General features: G+C 43.2%; 1 protein-coding gene across 1 annotated transcript in view; it reads right to left on the bottom strand.

The window, feature by feature from the left end:
- CPNE4 (copine 4) overlaps nt 1–12,596 on the bottom strand; it is a gene marked incomplete at its 3' end in the record, with an annotated part of 437,878 nt that extends 425,282 nt beyond the window's left edge. Inside the window, exon 1 of the mRNA XM_080934848.1 lies at nt 12,421–12,596. Within this exon, the coding sequence (XP_080790974.1) occupies nt 12,421–12,473 (53 nt within the window). The 5' untranslated portion in view covers nt 12,474–12,596. The remainder of the gene's footprint in view (nt 1–12,420) is intronic.
- Nucleotides 12,597–13,729: the final 1,133 nt, after the last annotated feature.

The raw sequence follows: 13,729 nt of genomic DNA, 5'->3' as shown, positions 1-13,729 counted from the left end.
TAGAAATAATTAAAGTATGTAGAAGAATGTGTAAAATATGTGCAAATAATGCATTTATAAAAGGGAATGGGAATCCAAAGATGTAAGCATCCACAGATAGAAGTATCCATGTTGTGTGCCCCGGGAGTGGGTACATCTCAACATCCCCCTTACAAATAAATGGTACCAGAGGTAAGAGAAGAGAAATAAGAAAGTGAGGCACATCTCAGTGGTGGGGGCTTTGCCTAGAAGATACATAATCTTGGTTTGAAGCCCTAGAACCATAGAATGGGGAAGAAAAAACTCCAGAACCATGGAAAGAAGGAAGTCATGTAGAAAGGAAAGAGAAAGCATCTCAGTTTTTAAAAATGTGTGTGTGTATGTGTGTGTGTGTGTGTGTGTGTGTGTGTGTGTGTGTTTGTATTGGGGTTATTTACAGGAATATGGGTGAGAGTTTATTTACAAGAGAAGAAATGATTCAAAGATGTCTGCATCACTAAAGCACGGGGCAGGAATGTCCAGGTCCCTCTTCTGGCCCTGTTGGCATGTTCACTCATATATATGCACACACATACACACACACACACACACACACCTGCATGAGCTTATGTGTACCACCACATACATGCACACACATATACAAAGGCCAGAGAGCTCCTTGAGCTGGAATGACAGGCGGCTGTGAGCCACCAGTGCATGCTGGGAACCAAACCAAGTCTTCTACAACAGCAGTTCATCAATCTCAAACACTGAGCTATTTCCCCAACCCCTCAGTTTGGTTTCTTTTCTTCCCTAGCTACATTGGACATTAAAAAAAATCACCTGTGAAGCAGGACTAACTAACTAACTATAACTAACCCATACAACCATACAACATCATTTTTACTAATTATATGTATTTATGTTTATATATTCCAATAATTTTTATATTTTATATAAGATAAATGTGAGTAGCAGGTAATAAAATGGCTTTTTTTTTTTAAGAAAACTACTATTTTGTGGCTGGGGAGATGCCTTAGTTGATAAAAATGGCTCCCACATAAGTATGGAAATAAGAGTTTAGATCCTTTGAACCTTATATTAAAACAAGTAAATAAACAAGCAGCCAGGCACGGTGGCAAGCATCTATCACTCCAGTTCTGGAAAGCAGACAAGAGGATCTTTGAGACTGACTAGACAGCCAGTCAAGCCAAACAAGTTAGGTCCAGGTTTGGTGAAAACCTGCTGTGAATGTATGGTGAAGAGAGATTGAGAAAGACACTAACATTCACATCTGTCCTCCAAATACACACACACAGAGAGAGAGACAGAGACAGACAGACAGACAGACAGACACAGACAGAAACACAGAGTGTGAAAGACAGAAACAGAGACAGATAGAGACGGAGAGACAGAGAGAGACAGAGAGACCGAGACAAAGAAACATGGGCCCACATCCATACATGGACATATACACAAAAAGTACTATGTCACATTAAACCAACTCAAGAAGACCTGAAGTCAAAGCTGTGGAAGTCAGAGAAAGCCAACACTTAGCACACACGGAGCTTGGGTCCACTTCTTCCTATACTGCCTTCAGCCTGGAAGCATTTTTACAAATGAATGAATAGGGCATAAAAAGGTTACACAATTCAGCCAAATCCAGACACCCAGAGTGGTTAAGCCAGGGTGGAAACTAAGTCTGTTAGTGCCATGGCCCAATCCTTTATTATTCTAAAATTCCCCAACTATTTATTTGCCCTTATCGAACCAGATCACAATACCGTGACTTCCTGGCACATCTAAACAAGAGAGAAGAAGAGAGAAGAACCTAGGAGTCCTCTATACACAAACAACTCCTTCATGTTTTTGAAGGAACTGCTAAATGGCTGACATTTGTTTAGTTCACCTCTATGCAAGAGAGAAGGTCCTGTACACATTCAGAGATTTCTACAGAGGACAGATGGAGGGGCCAAAGGACAGAAGAACACAGGACCAGGGTTGAGGAACCCACCCTCTAGTGTAACCTGCATACCAACTGGTTCCTGTGTTTCAGAAGCTGAAGCCACTTCCTGGTCTAGAATATGAGAAGGGTGTGGTGGCTGGAATATGAGAATGGACTCCATAGGCACCTTTGGATGCTTAATCATCAGGGAGCAGACCTCTTTGAAAGGATAAGAAGGATTAGGAGGCATAGCCCTGTTGGAATAGGTGTGGCCTTGGTGGAGGAAGTGTATCACATACAAAATCAACACCCCCCCCAAAGATCAAAGTGTAGCTCTCAGCTACTTCTCCAGCCCCATGCCTCCCGGTGTGCCTCCATGTGCTGGGCCATGATGACAATAGACAAAACCTTTGAAACTGTAACCAATCCCCCAGTTAAATACTGTGTTGCCTGCCTTGGGTATGCTGTCTCTTCACAGCAATAGAATGGTCACTAAGACAAAGGGTATTCCTAATTTCATGGGATTGTCGAGATCTCACATTTCCTGAATCCACAGAAAGTATTTTCCCTTCTCTTTAAAATTAAATCAGGCCAGACCCAGCCTGAGTGTGAAGACCTGAAATTTCAGCTGTTTAGGAGGCAGAAGCAGGAGGATCACAAGTTCAAGGCCGGATATGGAACTAAGCAAGGCCCTGTCTCAAATTGAAATGAAATTTATTTATTTATTTATTTATTTATTTGTTTGTTTGTTTGTTTATAAAACATATATATATATATAACTTGCAGCCTGGTGGTAAGTGCTTGTTGAGCATGTGTGAGGTCCTGGGTTCAATCCCAGTATCCTACAAAAAAAAATTAATAGGAAGAATTAAATCAAGCCAGGAGCTAGGCTCCATACTAACAGCTGTCTCTGAATTTACTGTTCCCAGGTTTTCTCTTATCATCCCTTTTCTCCGATATTTCTCATAATCAATACCAATCACAGAATTGAGGAGGCACCATGGAAGAGAAGTCTGACCCTGCTTTTTGTGTTTGTTTGTTGGTTTGTTTGTTTGTGGGTTTTGTTATTTTTGTTTTGTTTTCTTTATGGCTTTTGGTTTTGGTGGTGGTGGTGGTATTGTTTTCTGAGTCTTTGCTTCCTCATCTAGGAAAGCAGAAGGACGTTCTCCAGAGTTCTGCACTGTTCCTCAACAGTACTAGTCCATGTGGTCAGAGGGGCTTGTGCCCAGTTTTATAGGGATGCAATGTCAGATGCAAGTCAGTGGAATTTTTCCATCTTTGTATCTGAACTTTTTTGCCTCTGTGTTACCTGTTGAGTCAACAACACAAAAGGAAAGGAGAGAGAAAAGATGTCCTGTACCCTGGATGCTGGCTAACGAAGTCAATCCTTGATTTGCCATTTTAATGGCAATGATTAGATAATGTTTCTGGAATCTACAGTTCTTATTTTAGTAATATGTGCATTAAATATATATATAGAGAGAGAGAGGGAGAGATTTAATTTATTTTATATTTATGGATGTTATGCCTGCATGTTTTGTTTGTGTACCTTATGCATACATGAAGCCTGCAAGTGCTAAAATGGGGACTCTGATCCCCTATAACTGGAGTTTTAGACTCTTATGAACAGCTGTGTGGGTGCTGGGAGTCAAACTTTGGTCCTCTGAGAGATCAGCCTGTTTTCTTAACCACTGAGCCATCTCTTCTCCAGCCCTACCCTTAAATATTTTAAAATAGAAATTACCTTTTGATTGATTGTTTCAGACATGCCGTTCAGTGATTAGAATGCCTGGTGGGTGGTTGCTGCATTTCTATTGAATTTTCTTCTAAATCATTTTCCACATAAATGCATTAAGTCAATTACTTGAGCGTTTATTTTATTACGATATTGATGAAAGGAGTGTGTACAAGGCCGCAATACCACTTGATTGGATTTATGAATATTAACACTGTTAAATATTCATGTGTGCATGAGTGTACATATGCACACACACACACACATTTTGGTACAGAGGACAGCTGAGCGTGTTGCGGCACACTTGTAGCTGCTCTTGGAAGGCTGAGGTAGAAATGTGAAGAGTTTGAGGACAAACCTGGGCTACATCATGAGACACTGTCACAAAAAAATAATGGATGATGGATGTAAGGATGATAGAGATGATATATACGTAATAGATAAAAGTAGGTGATGGATATGATAAATAGATGTGAGAGAGAGAGAGAGAGAGAGAGAGAGAGAGAGGGAGGGAGGGAGGGAGGGGGGGAGAGAGAGGGAGAGAGAGAGAGAGATGATAAAAAGATAGGTGATAGAGAGATAAATTCATTGAAATTTCTGCTAGGTAAGACTTGATCACTCTCTTCTCTTTCTGAATTACCCTTCATTGATTTAGTCCTTTGACATACAGGAAGATGAAAACACCAAACAGTGGTGAATTTTGTAAAAAGCCCCTTCCAGTTTTACAGAGACAAAGTAATGCCTCTATGTCTGTTCTTCCCTCCATCCCTCCCTCCCTCTCTTCCTCCCTTCCTCCCTCTCTCTCCCCCTCACTCCCTCCCTCTCTCCCTCGCTCTCTTGCTCTGCTCTCCCACCCCTCTTGCTTCCCTTTGGTTTTAAATGTTTATCCAGCCTAATGACTTCCAAACCTTTGCTTTTAGAACAGAGCCTGTGGCCCCTATTACTGAGCAAGTGAGTGAATGAGACAGAGAGCGCAATCTGGGCTGGAGCAACAGAGGAGAGAAGAAATCCCTTACCTGACACCTGGGCACAGTTTTGAAGCTTCATCACCCAACTTCCCTGCACCTAGAAGGCTCATGGTCCCCCAGAGGTGGGCTCTGCCGGTGCTCCGGCGCCCTCTAGCGACGGTACACTAAAATGCTAACCCTCTGTAACCCAGCTTGGACTTGGCAACCCTGGGGGCTTGAGGGAGTATGGCCCCTGCTAACCAGCTTCTGTCACTCCTCTTCTTCAAGAATCAATAAAGTGGTCCCCAAAGGGCTAGATCTTTGAAAAAATATCTTGAGCCCATACATTTTAAGCCAGAGAAGGTTTCTAGTGTCCAGCTGAAATGCTGTATTTCCCCCTAATATTTCCAAGGGAAGGGGGGCCTAGTTTTCTTCTGAAAAATAAGAACAATGAAGCTAGGTATATTGTGTTCTGAACCAGTTACGTGAGAACAACATTTTTAAAAGCTTGTTCATTTTAAATAGACCTTTGACTTAAAGCAGAGCTAAAGTTCCCCCCCCCTTACACACACACACACACACGGATTCCCAGAACTGTGAACACTTAGAGAATCTCTTTGTTTATTTTTATTGACTCTGTGCAACATTTAAAACAGAAGTCTAAGTCTGTGTGTGCCTGGGCAGTTCTTCACAGCGCATGCACACTAACAGGATGAACAGAGATGGCTGCAGACGACTTTGTACAAATTTAATCACATCTGCCGGGTAAATATTGCAGTGTCTCCAAGAGAAAATGTAATAAATTCCCAAGCCTGATTCTCTAAATGCCACTGCGGAGGTGGGAGTCACCCGCCCCCCATCATCTCCAACTCCTGGTCCCCAGATGATCAGCATGCATGGTGCCACGGATTGGCGCCACCATAGCAATGGCCTGAAGAGAACTGGAGTCTTTTTATGAGAGGAGTAATCAAGGGCTGTTGAATGAGTCTCCTGGTCTTGAACAAGTCAGTTCTCTGACTTTTCACTTCCACATCTGTCCGATGAGACAATAGATCACTCTCAAGCTCATCCGGTTTGGAGAGTCCTAGATCCATGGTGCCGATGCCCTTTAGGAGAGAGTCTACCACAGAGCTTTGTAAGTGAACTCTGCCACCCCTGGGCACAGTAAAAGCACAGAACTAGGAAAAGACATACTGTCACCTACTGTCTCAAGATCAACCTCAAGTCCTTCAGTATGCACATATCTAACAGCTAGTGGTCATATGGAGGCTTTCAAAGAACTTAGCGGACAGATAAACAAGTCATTGGGATTCACCAACTCAAGGCAATATGTTATATACTATATATAAGGCATGTTATATGAGTATTATACTCATTATTAGAACAAACAGAAGCCCCTTAGAAATGAGATTACTAGTATGGAAAAGGCTGAGAGTCTATGCCAACACTACCATGTTTGGTCTTGAACTTAACACCAATCTCTGCATACCCAAACCAGAGAATGGATCTGAAATATCAAACTAATTATTTTCATAACATGCCTCCTCCATCAACAACTACAGGATAAGATTCTTGGATTCTAAAAAGAATAAAAGCTAAAGACCAATTCTGACCATCTGTGTTTGATCTGGAAAGGAGCAATTCTGACCGGATGCTGGGCGATCAATTTTAATGCACCAGAAGATGGTCCTAAACTGGGCGGCATTTTATTTTGAATGCATTTAAAATTTTCTGTCTTGCTATTTCATAACTCCAGTGTGTCACTACCGTTGCCAAGGAAATGTGACTTGGGTCACTGCCATGGATCCAAAGGGGTTTGTTTGTTTTGTTTTAAAATATTAACAAGACAGAAATGGAAAGATCAAATAAAGGGGATGAGTTTACTTCCCTTTTCCTCTTCAAGATCATGAACTACAAATCTGATCACATTTTTATCTCTTCAAATTACATGATTTTTTGCCCAGTAGGAATCTCACAGCCCATAGGCCAGGTAGATATTCTCAGAACGGCTGCTCAGTCTCTGTTCTGGATGCAAACCATTCCAAAATTGTGTGACTCTTTTTCTGTGTGAATAAAGGTGGTCCTAACCTTCCAGGCACCAAGAAACAGCAAGTCATGGTACAAATCTTATAAATACATAAGAATCAAAAAAGATGGATTCTAATACAGATGTGAAAAAAGATTCCTACATTGACCCAGTTTCTTCCTGTGATTATTCCTTACAGTCAGGTAAGCTAAAAGGTTTTCACTCATAATAATGGTCTCAAACCATTCTCTCTCTCTCTCTCTCTCTCTCTCTCTCTCTCTCTCTCTCTCTCTCTCTCTCTCTCTCTCTCGCTCTCATACACACACACACACACGCATACAAACTCTGGAAACAGATACCATTTGCTTCCATTAACTACAATGTTAGTTTTACGTGCACATGAAAAAAATCCTTTACAATAAGAAACTTTACATCCAGAATCTAGAGAAACAGGGTCCACTGAAGACAAAGCTGATAATTTAAACAAAATATAAGATGCCACATAGCCCTACCGGGAGACAAACAGGAAGTTGTTTCCTTTTCTTTCTTTTTTTTATAAGTAAGAAGTAACTCACAAATCCCAAACCAGTTATTCTAGAGTAAAAAATTAGAAGTTCTAGTAAAGTTACAATCTCAGGAGCTAAAAAGCTGTCTGTGCATGTAAGAATTAGATGAGTAAAAGCCAGTCTGCCCACTCAAGGGATTTTATGGACATGGGAGTTCTTACACAGCACCATGTGAGTGAAGGTTTGGTTTCATGACAAGCAGCTTTTTCATATGGCCCTTGGCAACTGCCCAGGCTTCAGTAGCCATTCCCACTATGGACCAACAGACTGTTTTAGGTTATGCTCCGGAGGAATCACGTACATCTGACGTGGTTTGAATTTGGGCCCATGAAACTGTCAGAGTCTTCTCATCAAAATGTGAAAATGTTGGCCTAACACACACAGGTGTCCCAACTGTACTTCCCAACCTCCTCTATTTTTATCTGCCTCTCTGTGTGTAAGGGGCTTTGACCAGCCCGGCTCAGAGCCCTGATCTGCTACATGGATTTTTCTCAGCCCCTTTCATACCAGGCAGGCAAATCAAATAAATTTGACCCAGGGGCAATTCAGGTAGGGAGATGGAAACATCAGAACTTATCTAATTACAGAGACACTCCTCATGAGTCCTATCTTGCCTTCTGTTAAAAAAAAATGTGGTCTTCCTAAACTTGAAAGACATCAAATAAAGTGATCTCTTTGCCTCTGGTTTTTCAGCAACTGTGGCTAAGAAGTATAACCTGTTACTGTGAACAACACAGCGGACCAGGGAGGCAAAACCACTGACCTATATTGTAAAGAAAGTTTGAGGGGGTGGGGCTTACACCGAATTGATACAAAGCAAAACCCACAAATGCCTTTAAGAATAGAGACAGGAAGGAGCAAGCAGAGGTTAGGAGTAGGGAGGATTCTGGAGCAAGGGTAGTTTGGGGGTTTTGTGTAAATAAAGACAAAGTCTAGTCTCAGCTTAAGAACACTTAAGTCAGAGCTGGAAAGATGGCTCAACAGTCAAGAACACTTAAGTGCTCTGTAACGGCTCAACATGCTGTTCAGGAAACAGAAAAACAAGTGAGCCAAGAGGAACCAGAGCTGAGCTTAGAAAATCCCTGCAAAGCAGCAATAAGATGAAGTGCTTGGTCTGCTCTGCAGAGTTTCAGAAACAAAGTGTAAACTGCTGGGGCTTTTCAGTCCCAGAGGCATGGACATTCTAGGTGATGGTGGGTCCACAGCATGAAGAAGACGGATAGCTCTTACCAACTTTCCCAGGGCTTTAGATGGCTCCCACCCTATCCCAAGCTACTTCTACCTTGCCTTCATTCCTGTCTCCACCTCACTGAATCTCTACAGGTAATCTTCCCTAAATCCTGCACCCCCCCACCAATAAAAGGAGTGCAGAGTGAGGGTTAGCAGCCACGAAGCCCACTTACTCTAAGGGAAAAGACGGAGTTCACATCCCTAAGAGGACTCCTTAGATTCTGCCCTCTCCCACCCACTGCAGTTCAGCTCAACTCGGTGCGGACCACTTTCTGACTCCCTTGGGTTTAGTTCTAGAAAACCTTGGTAGTATGTGATATCCAGTTTTAATCTCGCTAGTCAGAACCGACTTCTAGTACTTCCGGTTCCTCTTTACCACCTTGCTATTTCATTTAACAAAAAAGAAAAAATAAATGTTAGAGACCAAGCCAAATGAAGCTACCACCGGCAAGCCCACGGGCAAGATTGAGAGTCATGGACGCAGTTAAAGATTGTTAGGACCTCTGGGCAAAGAATGTACAGAAGCTTAATTCAAACAGCAGGAGGGTCAAGCCATTGGCTAACACTACTGATGCTCCACACCTTTCTTGCTGTCAAATGGGAAGCAGCAACTCCAGCCCGGACTCTGGTCCCATCCCCCTTCTCATCTCTAAAACAATAATAGTCCTCCTTCAAGCCTGCAGGACTTCCACAGCCTGACCTTACCCTCCGCTCTGTGGCCCCGCCTGGGGCCTCCTACCACTCTACCCGGACAAGTGGAGTTATGTGGAAAAGCAGGTATATTGGCTGAAAGTTTTTTTTTTTTTCCTTTAAGGACTGCTTCTCCTGCTGCTGTTCAGAACAACAGCAATGACAAACAAGCCAGGCTGGGCGCAAACCCAGAGCTTCTCAAAAGTTGGTCTGGCTACGCAGCAGCCCTGCCGAGTTTGCAAGAACACAGGGCTCAGAGTTGGCATCTACTCACCTGGGTGTGCCAGCCTCGGAGACTAGAAAGAGAATTCAGCCCGGGACAGGTCTGTCACGCCCCCAGGATGCAAAATCCGCCTCTGGAGTGGAGGTCCTGGGTGGTGTAGTTGTAAAGAGGTCTTAGGAGGGTCGGGCTTCCCTCCCCCGCCTTTGGTCCTCTGGGGGCAGTTTAGCAACAGCTGAGAAGGATAAAGATGCTGGGAGGAGAGTTTGGTCGCTCTGGAAACCCCGACTCCATTCTTGGGGGTGGGGGCTGGGGGAGAGGGTGAACAGCGTGAAAGGAGCTGCAGGGCTCAGGAACTCGCTGAGTAAAGAGGAAGGAACTGGGGAAGGAGGGAGGGAGCAGAGGAATGAGGGAAGAAGGAAAGGAGGAAGGAAAGGAGGGAGGGGTGAGAGCCAGGAGATGGCAGCTTCTAGCTGAGATTTCCACCTTCTGACGAAACCCTAGCGCCCAGCAGCCCAGCAAGATACTAGTTCTTAAGCCTCCTCTCGAGCGCCCCCTGGGGGGTTCCGGGTGACTCAGCGACGCCCCGCCCTGGTCGCAGCCCTGGCGCTCTCCGTGGTCCTGCCGCGCCCTCAGCCCTGATTCCCTGCTAGCTTTGCAATTCCCACCAGCTCCTGAGAAGCACGTGATTAATTTCTTTTTATTCTGTGATAAAGCAGTGGAATCACAGGAGCAGAAGGAAGAGAATCGGAGCTATACTTTTTTTTGCATAAAAACTTCTTGACTGGCTCAACTCTCACTACAAATGGGGGTGACATTGAACACTTATTTTGGTATCTACATGTCAATAAATGCATGATTAAATGAGTGAACAGCTATTTTTCTCTTCACCACAGGACATTTTTCTGAATACAAACACCTCACCATGCTCAGGGAATGTGTGTTTTAAAATAGAGTTTTTGGCTGGGGTTGTAGCTGAGTTGTTAGAGCACTGTTCTTACATGCAGAGGGTTCTGCATGCAAGACCTAACATTTTCCAAAGCCAGGCGTGGCTTTGCAACCCTGAAACCGCAGACTTTGGGAGGTGGAGGCAGAAGACTCAGAAGGTCAAAGTTACCCTCAACTACAAAGGGAGTTTGAAACCAGCTTGGGTTAGAGATACTGTCTCAAGAAGCCAAAACCAAAATCATGGGTCTTATTTAGGGAATAACCATTGTCACATATTATAAAACACATTGAGCACACTACACAGCATTTATACAAGAAGTAGTGGGTTTGCTATTTTCCTCTGCAGTGCCACTAAAGTGGCATTTCTATCCTTGATGGGACAGTTTGGAAGTGATGGCTTTTCTGTTACCAATTTACTCAAAGTCAGATTCAGACAAAGGAACCATGAGGAGGCCCACCAGGGTATATTTTCATTTGTCTCTGTGGAAGTAGATAAAGTAGACAACCGAAACTTCCCTACATAACACATACTCCATGATCAGAATCAAATTAGACTTTATGAACCATAAAGCAAAATTAATAAAAGGCTCTCTGTGTGCCTGGGGGTTGCACACAGGATGAGGGAGAAAGGTATCTCCCTCTCTGCTTGTTACTCAACAAGGTCTCTCAGAAGATGAGAGATCTGGTGATAAGCTTTAGACCACTGTTCAGATCCAAGGCTAAGGGGCCTCATAAATGATTCTGGAAATCAAATGAGATCTTTGAGAAGAAACAGTTTCCAGAAAATCAACATTTTTTCTTCTTTCAATCACCTCACGAGCTATTCTGAGATGACATATTAGCCACAAGCCTCAGAAAAATAACCACTAGAGGATCTAGCTGTATCGTAGAACTTACACAGGAACCCATGGTTTGCCTTGATTGCGAGCATTTAGGTCATGTGAAGATGCACTAGCTGGTCACTGAGGCTTTGGCATGTGACGTTACAATAAAGGACATGTCCTGGTGTTTGGAGCAGGAAATATGCTCACAGTACTACTGGAGCTTCTCTGAGCCACACCTACTACAGCTGGAAGAACTGACCTCCCAGGAACTCTCGGGGTTCCCTATTATAGAGAGAAAGATGGATTCCGGGAAAGTCGACAATATGTTTGCTAATTCCTCCTAGAGTTTATTCAGTAGCATCTAATCCTAGAGATGAAGTTTGTATTGGCTTGAATTTGCAAAGGTGAAATAAAGAAAATTAATGCCTTATTATTATTATTATTTGCATGTTGACTGTGAACTCTTAACATTTAAATTGCATGGAGGTGATGTCTCTGGGTTTGTTTCTTGTTGGTGGTGGTGGTTTTTTTAGTTTAGTTTTTTTTTTTTTTTTAACAAGACCTAGGAGAGTATCTCCACTTAGCAGACAGTAAATACACACTAAATTAAAAAATGTTTTTAATATTTTCTAGAAGATTTAAAGCAAATCTCTGACAGGCAAGCAGAAGGCAGCTACGATCTGCTGAGCATAGGCTATTTCCAATAATCTCTTAGTCAAGTCGACTTATCAGCCTATTTAATTTGTATAACAGCCTTCCCAAGTTTTTTTTTTTTTTTATTATGTCTACCACAAACTGGGTTTAGATGGTTGGGATAACCAGACCACATCTCAGTGCTTGCTGAGCACTGCTTGAAGAGCTCCTAGCAACCTAAAGTGAACCATGGAGAAGTTACAGAGTCAAAACCAGTCCAGAAAACCCTAATGCAGTTACCCCCCTCCCCCCATGCCAAAAGCCAGGCATGCAAACTAAACACAACACCAAAACTTGTGACTGCCAGCAGGCTTCGGCTCCCTAATTAGAAACAAACAGTTTGCCTGCAAGCCAGTACGCAGAACACATGTGCTGATTTATGCCAGGATTTTTTTTTCTCTCTCTCTCTCTCAAGACATGACACTGAAGGTAAATTCAAAGAGGCTCTTTTCGAGGCACATAAGCAGAATCCATTCCCACCATATATATGACAGCAACAGCTCAACTGTACCAACGATGATTTATAACCAGCTAATAAACTCTGATCTTTATCACTGCTCCCACGACAAGTTGCCCACCAGCCGGAGTCCCCTCGACAATTGTGAAATCCAAACCTTCCTTTTCCCTATTCCACTCACCTCCTGCCAACCCTCCTTTTTGTGGATTCTGGGTTGCTGGGTTCTACAGCCATGGTTCAGGTTATCTAAAGCCAGGCCGCTGAACTCGGTGGCACCAAGGTTCCCAAGCTGAAAAAAGGCTCCAGTTCTGAGTGGCTCCACTCGCTGGGTCTGCTGAATAACATAAGGGGAGGCATCCGCTCTGTGTCCTATGCCAGTATGAAAGGCATCTCACCCATCAGTATGACAAGTCAAAGGCTGGAAGGGAGCCAGAAAACAAGAGGAAGGGATGTGAACTCTTCCCTGTGTGGTTGATATCATTTTTAACGGGCGGCAGATGATGAAGGGGAAAAGCAGGCGGAGAGTCAGTGCCCTACATCAGAAGCCTTGGCTCCTTCCCTGAGTGAGTCAGGGTGAGCATTTTGTTTTGAAATAAAATTTCTGTTTTCTTTTTTTTTTTTTTTCTTTTGAGCTGTAGGTTACACAGCCAACCAGTCAAGCGATGGCTGTAAATATCAGGATTTATTTTTGAGACCACGGATCAAAGAAAAGCCTTGAATTTCACCTCAGGGTTATTTATAGCTCAAAGGTATGAGATGTGTTTCCCCACACACACTACATGTAATTTTGAGAATTGGAGAATATGCTTTCCTTTTATATTTCCGTGTCCTCCTGAGGTGAGCTGTGTTACTGGAAGGCAGAAAGGACTGTTCCAAAGAAGCCTTTCTAAGATGTGAAGAGTCAAGGGAGAGAATTTATAACACTTGTTCCAAGCTGAGGCAGAGATTACAAGGACTCTGTCTGTCTGTCTGTCTGTCTGTCTGTCTGAATGTATGTATGTATGACCTGTGATGCCTCTAATACTCAGTAACAAGCTATGCTATGGAGGGCCACATGATGCTTGTTTCTGCCAATAGGTGGCATCAAAATCTCTCTAGCTTTTCCTCCCTATATTTTAAAAGCCATGAGCCGAGGGCATGTTCTTCCTGAGATTTTACAGTTCACTGTGGGTGGCGTTTAAAAAGCCACTAATTGACCCTGTTATTTCATAGCAGGTCACTCTATTATCTTTGAAGCGAGACTCTCGGTCACCTTCTAAATCCCAGTTTCCACATCGTAGTCAGTAGGTTCTTGAATGAACCCCAAGACTTAGGACCCTGATACTCAGGCAGAGGTCTCCCCTGACACAGGGCATCACTCACCTGCCATAAGCCCCCGAGATCTTTGGGCTGAAGGAACATTAGCATTCAGCTAACGCCCTGTTGTAGACTCTACTGTTTCCTCCACATTTACTCATATCTGTTTATTTTTTCCTTATGAAGAAAACCAT

The sequence above is a fragment of the Micromys minutus genome (assembly GCF_963924665.1).
Source record: "Micromys minutus genome assembly, chromosome: 21".
NCBI lineage: Eukaryota > Metazoa > Chordata > Mammalia > Rodentia > Muridae > Micromys > Micromys minutus.
Note: the sequence above shows the minus strand (reverse complement) of the source record. Positions and strands in the feature narration are given on the sequence as shown.